Below are 12,628 nucleotides of genomic sequence, written 5' to 3'. Positions count from 1 at the left end.
CGCTGAGGATGTGCATAGAATAGCAAGGACATTCAGCAATGCGCAAAAACCACAAGTAATCTTTTACTTCAGTTTCAGAGAATATATTTGGTTGTTAGAGCCGGTTCACACTGCAGGCAATGCGAGGCGACACCGACTTGCCTCGCCGCGACCTGCCGCGACCTCAGCGGCAACTTGCAGATGACTTCTGTAAGCAAGTCGCCCCGAGGTCGCCCGAAAGTAGTACAGGAACCTTTTTTCTGAGTCGGAGCGACTCGAGTCGCTCCTCTCAGAACGGTTCCATTGTACAGAACGGGGGCGACTTGTCAGATCGAGGCGAGGCAAGTCGTGTCGCCTCGCATCGCCCGCAGTGTGAACCGGCTCTTACGGAATTGTGTATGTAAAACATTACTGCAATGCAGTCTGCCATATTGAAAAAGCCTTTAACGTAGGTTTTTTTTTGTGGTAAAACAAATTTGTAGTTTCAGGAATTACAACCATGTTTTCTGCTGGTCATTCTCATCATTGCTTTGTTAGTTGAAGAGTAGTGGTGGTGTTTTTGCAAATTAAATTTGCTTCATGAATCTTAACTGGTTGTTTTCTGTTTCATTGAGGAAACATGAAAAGGAAGAGTATCCATTCACTTTGTACTACTGACAGAAAGCTGGCATCTGAGTTAACAGTATGCATATGAGATAAGAGTAAAATTAAGTGGGTGAAGAAGACGACCACTGTTTAATTTTAGAGTTCACAATAAGACATTGGATGTTTGAAGCCTGCACAGTATTTCAGATCTGCAGCCTTACCCCTTCCTCATAAAGTCTCTGGAGAGTGGTCATTTGGATTCATAGTTCTACCCCAAGCCCAACTTTGAATCTCTGTAACCATTAGATGAATTGTATCGATGTGTTTTTTTTTTTTATGTGTAATTCTTCTGTAAATTTTGAACCTAGTTGTAACTGTAGCCTTCCTGTTTTTTCGTAGAACCAAGGACTTGGATTAAAAATGACAACATCATGGAGCGATCGTCTCCAAAATGCAGCAGACATTCCTGCAAATATGGATGGCCTTGCAATGAAAAAATATCGGCGTGAAGCTTATCACAGGTAATTCATGTTATGTCTTAGCTTCCTGGACCCGCAGTATGATGTATTTTGGAGGTAGGTGGAGAGCACCATGTTAGAATGTAAAATCTTGTAAACTCCAGCTGGTTGGAGAACAATGATCACTTTTGTTCGTGTATGACATTAAAAATATCCAGCGTGTTTTAGGCCGGGTTCACACCACAGCGATGCGGGAACGCCGCGAATCCGCTGCGTTTTCCCGCATCGCACACCTCCCGCCGGCAGTTCACACTGCCCTATGCGGACGGCTGGGAGTGTCAATGATATGTTAATGACACCCCCAGATCCGTCCGCATATCGCAGTGCGATCTGCAGACTCGCACAGGAATCGGATCGCATGGTGTGAACCCCCATGCGATCCGATTCTGTTGCGGACCAAAAAAAGGGTCTCATGCGAGTTTGCTGCGGGAGCGATGCAAATTCAGCCATACTATCTGTATGGCTGAACTCGCATCGCTACGGAGATCGGATGTGATTTGCACTGCAGTGCGGGTACGAATCACATCCGGATCTCCCCCCGCAGCAGTGTGAACCCAGCCTTAAGGGCTTTTAGCACCCCCTCAGATGAAACCATTTTTTAAAAAGGTGGTTTGTTTAAAAGAACTTCAGAGAGCTACTGAATTTAGTCAGACATGTTTTAGGAAAAAGGTAAAATGTGGAATTTTGCCAATGCTGTGTAGTTCATTACTAGAATTTTGTAAAGTGTAAGGGCTTTGATAAAGGCTACGTTCATACAGTCTCCCTAAATGTTTAAAATGCTAAAACACCTTTCTTTGATTGATTGTGCAAGTTTTCTACAAAAGCACCTAACATCTTCTTTTAAAATCTTAAGTGTTAGTATAGCCACAACTTTCTGTATTCATTTCACAAAGTAGGGAAGAGTTAAACCCCGTCAGGTATTTTTTTTCTTTCTTTTTTTTTGCTGCATGTGTCCCGTTGTGGAGATTTGCCTTTACCTCCTGTCCTGGAGATGAAAATGTAAGTGTGAAAGCAAATCTCTACAGATTATTCTATTACCTGTACATTTTGTGGTCATGTATTCATGCATTGCTGTATATTAAAAATTAGTAGGGTGATTACAAATTTCACTAAAATCCTGGCCATGGCGTGTAAGTTAAAAAACACACTAATAGTAACTTTTATCTGTCTTTTTTTGGAGTATTGTATATGCTGTCACTTGCATGTAATGAAGCAATGAATAATATGTTTGGTACTGACATCAAGAGATTTAATGGCTCCACCCTCATTTTTGACATACTGAGCTGTCCGATCCACAAAACATGTTGTTCTTCTTCACTGCTATAAGAGCCATCATTGTAGTGAACACATTAATCTGTGCCTAGTTCTGCTGAATGATCCCATCAAGTGTCACCTGACCTTCCAGAGAGGACATTGAGAATTTATATCCTATATTTATAACTTACTGGGTATATGCCAACATGGACCAGCCACCATCCATGTATGTGGAGTGCAGGGGTCATGATGCAGCCCACAGGTACTGTGCCTTATACTGTCATGTTCATCTTCTTTATCTTCATCAATGACTGCTGTAGTTATTTTCCATACCTGAAAGTCCTCTATTTTACTTACCATCTTAAATGCGAATTAGAAATGCTACCACTTTTTGTAACTGTTGAGCCACAGATTACTGTCCTCATGTTAGATTCGTGTTTTCTATAACAGTATGCTTTGTTTGCCATAGTGTTCAAGAGGGGAATTGTTTTACTAATTCTGTATTGCTATATAGCAGCCAGTCAGATACAGGCCGCTGTTTTCCAACAGTCATTTACCATTCTAGATTTGAATCTGATTGATTGGTATAAGGCAAAACAGCAGACAAATCTTCCCTCTGACACACTGATAAGTAAGAGCTAGTAAGTTTGTCTTCACACTGGGTGGTTTTCAGGCGCATCAGCGCCTGTTAAGTGTCTGAAAACTGCCTCCCATACATTGCAGTGTGACTTTTCACACCAGTGCTTGTGGGACGTTTCCCAAAAGTCCTGCAAGCAGCATCTTTGGGTCAGTTTGGGAGCGCTGTTCCTAACTCCCAAAATGCCCTGCCTATTGGAATGAATGGGCAGCGCTTCTGAAGTGCTTGGAAAGCGCCACTACACAGGAGTTTTTAACCCCTTCTTTGGGGTTAAAAGCGGCTGGAAAGCACCACTTAAACAGAGCTAAAGTGCAGCTAAAACGAGCGCCACTTTAGCGCTGCCCCAGCCCCAGTGTGAAAGGGGTCCGTGTTGGTTGGGTTTCACAAGTGAAAAATCTAAGTAGAGGATCCTTTTTGTTTCTAAGTTTGGACTTTTTTGTTTACCAACTCATGTGATATACGTAGTATCATTGATTATTATTACAATTATGAAAACAATGTTGACAAACCTGTTGTTTTCGTTGTATGCAGTTTCATACATTGAATTATATTTACTACATTGAGCATAGGCCAGCTCCAAAGATTTTCGTGATATAGCAGTACTTTTGTTATACTAAAAAAAAAGTACAGATTTACAAAATAAAACTGAAAATGTTTGGATACAAAATACATGATGTAGTAAACTATTTTGAGATGTCTTAAAATGCTTGTAAAGTATGTATGTTAGAGGATTTGACTAACGGGGGTGGGGGTTACAGTTCTGGTGGTAGGAACCATTGAATTTTATAAAATGGGTTTAATGACATTCAGGTTGTTTTATTTTCAAATGTAGAAAATAAAAGCTCGTGATTGGTTGCATGTTTTGTATTCCGCCTCCTACATACTGTACTGTATATAAATGTATGTGTGTGTGGTAATATGTAATGTATAGCTTTTTGCCACACTTAGATATGATTTTTATGCTTGGGGAACGTGTACTACATTCAGCTTGTACCAGACTTGCACACTTGGCTGACCTTAGAGGAAGTCCTTTACGGAAGCCTCAAGTGTTGTACAGATCACCTAGTGTCATTTTACCATGATTAAGGGACTCATGACATTTGTAAAAGGATTCAACAGAATCATCTACATTTTAAATGATTTAGGGACCTAAGTAGTCTGCTGTAAGAACTTTTTTTTTTTTTTCGAGACCCAGGTGCTTTTGAGCCTTAAATTCACAGTACATTTCAAGCTTGTACACAAGGAAATAAGATGTTTACAGAATGTATGTTCTATAGCAATACTTAATGTTACTGGAATGAGTGTGTCATATAATTGTAAGAATAGTAATTATGACTGTTTGTCCTCCTAAATATGTAAATAAGCAGTTTGAGCAACTTCAATCCTTTTGTGTAATGGCCCTTAGCCCATTAATGGCTCTTGTTCCAATATTGGAACAGTAGTGATGTGGGAGTTATTTCTAATCTACTGCTCTAGTTAACATATGAATTTTATGCACACATTTAAAAAAAAAAAAAAAAAAAACCTTTTAAGGGTTAATGCACATATACAGGAAATCATTAAAAATTAACCAGTGCTGGAATACCTAAAATTATGTGCTTATGGTTTCTCTACTACATTTTTTTTGTACAGATCTATTTTTCCTTTCTACTACCTGCACACTTTTTTTTTATTTGTAAAGAATACCTGATACTAAAGATCAGTTTAAGAACCTAAAATAAATTAAAACTTAAACTAAAATTAACCTAAAACCATAATTTCTTTCTCTGTCCATTGAGGGACACAGTAAGTCTTTAACCTTCAGGTTATGCTGTTGCCTAGAGGAGAATTGAACATTGGTAAACAAAAAAAACACCTGTACCCTAGCCCAGGATAACCCCTCTAACTATCAGTATCTCTCAGTTGTTTGCTAGTGCTTTAGGAAAATTACATAGTGCAAAACAGCAGATCTGTAAAAAAATAACACATTTTTGATAGCGTTTTCTTTTTACTCTATCAAGACTCTTATCTACATTGCCACTGAAGCTTTCTCTCTACAGTTGCAGGTCCCCAGCATGGTTGCCCTCAGCCTGGCTTTTGGAGTACCACATCTGGACACTTCTCAAACTGGATGCGTTAGAACATCCTGGAAGTGATTTTCAGGCATTGGGTTCCACATAGGGCACTTTCCTGACTTCCATATTCTCTACGCTTAGTAAATAGACCACATGGACTGAGTCTTGTGAGCTACTTCAGTTACCTAGGTCTTTGGGTGCCTTTATTTGCTGCTTCTGCTGATTTTGACATGGATGGGGTTAATACTAGTACTTTGCACTGCGCTCTATTACAATGTCGAGGAAACCTCTCTAATGCTGTTTCTACTTGAAAAGAAGGCACATGGATCTTTGATTTTTGATCTGCTCCTGCTGCTTACTTACAGTGATTTTTGGTCAACTACAACTATCCAAACTTCACCTGCTACTAACTGACTGGATTTAATTAGTACGCAAAGCCTTGCCTCTTACCCTTTTATCACAACACGGTCTGATTCCAGACATGGAGGCAACAGTTCCACTGTGCCGGGTTCTCTCTAGCTTGCTTTCTACTAACAGTAGAGGCTGCTTGTAGCATGCCTACTGGCAGTTTCAATGTCTGCACCCTGGAAGTACATTATACTCTGCTCTTAGAGTCTGTTGCATCCTCCAAAGCCTGCATGTCTCTCTGTCCATTTTTTTATTTTTATTTTTTGGACACTTTTTTTGAGGTTTTGCATGCTTATGCAATATTTTATGACTCCAATCACCCAGATATTCGCTGACTCCAATAAGGAGCCACAAGTTCACTCCTGTGCCCACTCATGCAAATTCTGTGATTTGTTCATAGCTGTAGAGGCCATTGAGCCATCAGATGCATCAAGACTGTCTGAGTCACTATAGTCTGACTAATGAGCTTGACTTGATATTGCACATCTCTTCTGCATTAAAACGTCAGCCTGTTCGCAATTTTTTATTTTTTTTATAAAGGAGTCGTCTGCTTTTGCAAGGCACTTAATTATTCCAGTAGTAGATGCACCTGTCTTTAACCGCTTGCTGACCCACTCACGCCAATATATGTCGCCAAAATGGCACGGCTGGGCAAAAAAAGTATAAGTACGTTGTTCCCTTTTAAGAGCCACTGGGGGCACGCACACTGCGGGGGTTCCGATGCGTGTGGCCGATGGGCGCAATCCCCGCTGGCCACCTGTGATTGCGGGCACAAGAGGCAGCACAGGGATTTGTGTGTGTGTGTGTGTGTGTGTGTGTGTGTGTATAAACACGCAAATCCCTGTTCTGTTAGGGGAGAGGAGACACAGTTTTGTTCCGAATAAGTAGAAACAACAATGTGTCTCCTCCAGTCAGTCCTATCCCCATACAGTTAGAACACATCCAGGGAAAATGTCAGGAAAGACCTCGAACAGCTGAACTTTATTTGGGGTTAACCAGAGGCACTTTAAATGATGGCAGGTGTGTACTGACTCCTATTTAACTTGAGTTTGAATGTGATTGCTTAATTCTTAAAACGGCTGTATCCCCAGTTATAAGAGGGTGTGTACACGTATGCAACCACATTATTTTAGTTTTTTACATTGACATTTTAACAGGGGTGTGTAGGCTTTTTATATCCACTGTAACTGTTTCCAAGTTCTTTACTTGCTTTATAGAGCATATGGAATAGGAGAATGAAGCGTTAATGTTCAATTGTGGTGATCTGCTAGACAGTAGTTCTCAACTCCTGTCCTCAGGACCAACTAACAGGCCAGGTTTGCAAGATAACTGAAATATATCACAGGTGATATAATTTGCTGCTCAGTGTTTGCAGTTTTCTAGTTTGCATTTCCCCAAGGTAATATTTAAAATCTGGCCTGTTGGTGGATCCTGAGGACAGGAGTTGAGAAGCACTGTGCTAGAAGCTTTCTGTCTCAATTCTCACATATCATGTCGGTTCTTATACGTAGGGCACTTTGGCTAAAGCGTTTGACTGTGGAAACTGTGTAAAAAGCTTTTGATCCCCATGACCTTCAAGCGCCAGCTCTGTGCAGCATCATCAAAGATGATACTGGAGGCAAAAAGCACCAATCGTACCCAGCAGAAGAAGCCCGAGGAACAAATTACAAGTCTTATCCTCTATGTTAATTTATTGTGTTCCCTCAATTCCTCAGCCTCCATGTTGAGATTCTTCTATCACTGAGGACCAGGTTTTATCTGGTCTAGTGGCTGAGAATTCTGGCTCTGGAGTTCCTCCTTCCCTTCTTTTAGAGTATCCTCGCTATGGACATCAGCCTGTTGGGCTGAGAAGTCCTGGGAACCCCGTTGCTGCAAAAAACTTGGTCTTTGGAGGAGTCTTGTCTCAGTCAGCGTTATGGAACTACAGATAATTTGGCTGTCTACAGCAGTGGATCACCCTACTTGGAGGGTCATCCTATCCCTGATTTAGTCAAACACTACAGCAGTGGCATACATAATTTAGGAGGTAATCAGAAGGCTTGCCATGGTAAAAGAGGTAGATCTGATACTGTCCTGGTCAGAACTTCTTGTTCCAACTTTGTCAATCATTTACATTCCAGGCATGGGCAATTAATTGGCAGGCAGACTTGGATCCGTGGGAGTAGTTCTTCACACCTTGAAGTGTTACAGGATCTCTACCATGCGACTCTATGGGATCTGAATTTGGTTCTCTCTTCACTTCAGAAACCGCCATTCAGTTGTCTTGGAGACATACCTACTCTCACCGACAAGGTGGTGTTTGTTGTAGCCATTGCCTCTATGAAGCAAGTGTCTGAACTGGCTATCTTGTCCTGCAAGGAACCCTTTTTGGTTCTGCATATAGGAGACGCATGGGACATGGTGGTATTGAGGCCCATGACTTCCTTCTTGCCTAAGGTAGTTTCTGCCTTTTCTTGTCAAACAGGACATTGTTCTTCCATCCTCTGTCCTGCTGCAGTTTACCAAAGGGAAATTGCCCTCTATTGTCTGGATGTGGTTCGGGTTGAGAGAGTCTATCTCTGTCACTGTTTCATTCAGAAAAACAAATTTTTGTAATCCCCAATAGACTTTAAGGTTGCTTCTCCATCTTTACGTGGCTCAAGGAGACCATCATCAAATTAAATATATTATTACATAAATTTATTGTTTCAAGGATCCGGTTTCACCCATGTGACTGCTTCTTGGATTTTTTGGCTTAAGCAACTGTTTCCTATACTTGTAGGGCTGCCACCTTGCTTTCTGTTCATACATCCTCTAAGTTCTTTTAGATGGTTGTTTCAGCTTTACCTTTGCTTTGAGCTTGTGCTTTTTAGCTTTTGTTTGTGGTGTTGCCCCCCCAGCCCCTCCATCCAGTTGGACTGCTTTTGAATGCTTCCTGTGTCCCTTAGTGGACAGGAAAGAAACTGGGATTTGTGTATGCACAGTCAAATCCTTTAGTTGGGGCCATTAAAGGACAGATGTCCCATCATTCTGTTTCTGAACATGCACTTGGTACTCATTTGCTAGAAAAGCATGCTCGTATAGTGAAAGGAGTTGTCCTGGGTTGGCTTACAGGTATTATGTTTGCCAATGTCCAGTCGTCTTGTAGGTGGCAGTAAAACTAATATTTCAATTTAAGACAGGCTTGTCTACACATAAGAATGATGTAAAGTGCAGTATCAAAGCAGGCAGTTCAATCTCAGGCTGCTGAATTTGTGATATTTAACAACTGCAGCCAAAAAACAAGCAAACCCCCCCCCCCCCCCCCCCCCCCAAAAAAAAAAAAAAGCACAGGGACCTACCTTACAGTCAGTAGGATGTGCCCCTTTTGCTGATGCCTCTCTTGTTAGTAGAAATTGTCCTTTGTCTATCCCCTCATCTTTCCCCTGCCACTTTTAAAGGATCAGTTCACCTTTTGTACAAAGAGTTAATAAATGCACCTCTTTACAGGATCACATTTACAGAAGCCTGTAAAGCATTTTACTAGCAATCACATAATCACTGATACCATGCAGGTCTCCTCCACACACACATTGTATTTGATTACCTCTACATCCTATATGGGTAAGCCGATATCTGCTGACCGGAAGATTACCACATGGCTCTACAGCCTATGGTAGTTCACTGAGAACTACAAGCCAACAGCCGCTAAGGCTGTCGGGACTTGTAGCTCATTTATACACCAAGCTCTGCATATGAATGTTGCGTCCGTGTGGATGGAGCCCCACATGGCTGTGCTGCTTTCAAAAACGAATAGTTGGTATGGGAAACTTCTCCCTGTACCGCTGCCACAGGGAGGGTGGGCAGCGAGTGGCTGCTGTAGCACTGGGAACATGTTACATGTTTCACCCTACAATCAGGTGGAACATGTTCCTAAAGGTGAACTTATCTTTCAGGCTCCTGGTGCTGGGGTGAGGGTTGTTAATAGAACTAAGGGACTGTAACAAGCTCTCATCAAGAGAGAGTCCAGCTATGCCTGCCTTTTTCATTCAGCTGCTCCATTCATAGAAGCTTTACTAGATCTTCTATAAATGAAACCTGTTCTATGAATAGAGGGGGCAAGAGTATCTATCATCCACCCATCGTCCATTCTTCCAGATCCTGTTTCATTAAGAGAAGCTGTAGTACAGCTTCTCTGAATGTAGCATCCCTTTAGATGGGCATGTTCGAAGAATCGATCAGCAGACAGCACAGCTGATGTCTGCAGCACCCAGTTGCCAGCAGGGAAGAACAAGCTTGTCTAAAGGGATCCCAGAGATATGTTCTTTCATATAATGCTCTTGAAAGTTGATTTGAAGCCAGAACCTGTAATGTTTACAGGAGCTTGCTTGGCCCTTCCTACTAAACTTGAAGCAAAGACCAGCAAATAAGACCCAGTGATGACATTAGTGGGTCGCAAAAGAAGTATTGAAAATTAAAATAATTTGTTGACTGTCCCGATTTTATAACTAGCCTTGGAAAAAGGGGTACTTGGAAAGGCTATGTAAATGCCAAACAAAATTTATTTCCCAGCACACTTGGGAGCTAGCTAGTAAATTACACTGCAACAATTTGCATTAAAACAGAGGTTTTAGTTGTACATTTGTAAAATGTATATGGAAGCCTCCTCAAGGCAAGGTAAATAGAAATGGTGACTGCTCCAATTTACAACTAGCCTTTATAGCAAGGTGCACTTGAAAGAGCTATGCAAAAAAACAAAATTAATTTTCTAGCACACTTCCCTTTAAAAAAAAAAATTACACTAACAATTTGCCTTTTAAAAACAGATATTTTAGTTGCACAAAATGTGTAACTATATAAACTGCACTGACTTGTTAAGGCCCCTCAGAATAGTGCAGTCCTAAGTCCAACCTTTGAGAACCTCCCTAATGCCGTGTACACACAACCGGACTTTCCATCAGAAAAAGTTCCGACCGAATGGACTTGCCTACATACGATCACACCAAAATCAGTTTGTTTCGAACGTGATGACGTACGATGGGACTAGAAAAGGAAGTTCAATAGCTGCCCCTGTGTCGTATTTGGTCCGTTGGAATGGCATACAGACTAACAGTTTTCCCGATGGAAATGTATTCCGTCGGAAAGATTTAAAACGTTCTATTTCTAGGTCCGTCAGAATTTTTGAAGAAAGAAGTCCTCCGATGAAGCCCACACAGGATCAGAATATCCGCATAAGGCTTTATATGCTTACATTACACCTTATCTTTAAGGGCCCATTCACACCATGTGCAGTGGGACTACCATGGGCAGCGCCACCACAAGACAAGTCAGATTGCCTTATCTGCTACGTAGCCAGTTTACATGCATTGTGGTTATGTGCACTGAAAAAAGGCTGTACCCTTTTCCAAGTCAGCACAGTACCAGGTAGTCTACAGTCTTGCATCTTGTGGTGGCCAAAGAAACTTATTGAAATGAAAAAAAAAGTGGACATAGCAGTGCAATGCTCTTGGATCAGTTGTAATGCAGCGACTGGTGTAAATAGCCGCTTAGGCTCTGTGCACATACAGTGGGACAAAAAAGTATTTAGTCAGCCACCAATTGTGCAAGTTCTCCCACTTAAAAAGATGAGAGAGGCCTGTAATTGTCATCATAGGTATGCCTCAACTATGAGAGACAAAATGTCCTGCTGTATATGCAAATTGGATGCGTGTTGAACTGCATCTGTTTCGCAAGATATGTGAATCAAACTGGCTTTCTATGGAGCCAGTTCATATATGTGTGGGCCGGCCGCAGTGCATTTTTCAAAATAGTCCTGTATGATTTTCAGTCCAGTGAAGGTACTATTTCAAGTGTCATACATTTAACAAATTCGCAATTAAACAGGTGAACGAAAACGCATCAGACTTCTTTGAAAAATCGTACTGAAACCGGCCCGCACACCTATGTGAACCAGCTCTAAGTGTACTTACAGTTGCTTCACACAAACAGTTAATACCTCGGTGATACATTTGCAGCATGAAACTGTGGAAGGTTTTCAAGCTACAGCTTTTCTCTTAAGCAGTACAGGAAATTCTGCAATTCTACAATTTTTCTTAATTTGTTACTGACCACAGGCAGAATACATTATCGCATGACATTGTCCATGTGAAAAATTTGCATTCAAGTACAATTTTTATTAAAGCATAAATATTTACACCTTATTTTATTTAGATATTTCACTACACAGCATGCCCCTGGTGACCTCATTACATGCAAGGCCACAGTAGACATAGACTGTGTAATTTGCCCATATTGTGGGATGACCTTTTCGGTTTATAACACCAAAACAAATTACTGTGTAATCTGTGTAAATCATTCATTAAGTCTACAATGTGATAAGTGAGGAAAAAATACAGAAGTTCTCCACAGTAAACAAATGCCCCCTTTAACCTTTTAAAGAAGAAGAAGAATATGAAATGTCATTACAAAGACCTGGAAGTGCTTGGAGTTAAAGGATAACTCCACTTTCAGAAAAATATTGGCAAATAAATGGACATGGATAAACAAACTGCTATTTCGGATAAACGGAGATTTCTTCATAATGGCTGAATCTGTGACAAAGTTTGTTAAAATCTTTGCAATGTACATAAATACCCCAGAGGGAAATGTTTTTTTTTTTCCTCAACAAAAGTGGAGTTACTTTTTAGGGTATCGCTAGATATCGGATTACTGTGTTCTGATACCTGAAATTCAGAAGGTAATTAATTAGTCCATGGGCTGGGATGCCTGTGACTACAGCATGCACTTGGAACCATAGGACAGTTGGAATTTTCACCTGATGGCTTGCTCATTCTTGAGATAGGAATGATGTGACCATATAACAGTGAACACTTTTAGAACATAAGCTTTCTTGCATTGAACATTGTGATCAGTTTACCTGCTATAAGTTTTCTTCTTCAAGCAGAAGTATGGGCTTCGGAGATCTACATACTCCTCCATGCTGTGGCATCGCTGTCCCATGTCAACACTAGACCAAGAACTGAGCAATCACATGACCACTGATGCCTTAGGTTTGTGAGCTCTAAGTGGAGAGCTGCTGTGATTCAGTCACCATTCTCCAGCGCTCCCTAAGGAGGGTGCAGACACCTCTGGCTCTTAGCCACATGCTGGGAGGTGGAGACAGCTGTCAGGCAGCCCGGTAGATGCTGACAATATTCTCGGGATAATTCCAAAACCTAGAGCAGGCTGACTGTCAG

The 12,628-nt window shown here is 41.2% G+C and overlaps 1 protein-coding gene across 2 annotated transcripts in view; it reads left to right on the top strand.

Annotated features, from left to right (window-relative positions):
* The window catches only part of NT5C2 (5'-nucleotidase, cytosolic II), a 180,989-nt gene that overhangs the window by 62,584 nt on the left and 105,777 nt on the right, over window positions 1-12,628 (top strand). For both annotated transcript variants that reach the window (XM_077455292.1, XM_077455291.1), the window contains exon 2: window positions 964-1,085. In XM_077455292.1, the coding sequence (XP_077311418.1) occupies window positions 985-1,085 (101 nt within the window). In that variant the 5' untranslated portion in view covers window positions 964-984. The remainder of the gene's footprint in view (window positions 1-963; window positions 1,086-12,628) is intronic.

This window comes from Lithobates pipiens, unplaced genomic scaffold, assembly GCF_037356315.1.
Source record: "Lithobates pipiens isolate NorthernLeopardFrog02 unplaced genomic scaffold, aLitPip1_a1.2 Scaffold_25, whole genome shotgun sequence".
Classification (NCBI taxonomy): Eukaryota; Metazoa; Chordata; class Amphibia; order Anura; family Ranidae; genus Lithobates; species Lithobates pipiens.
This window is presented reverse-complemented; position numbering and strand designations above follow the sequence as displayed.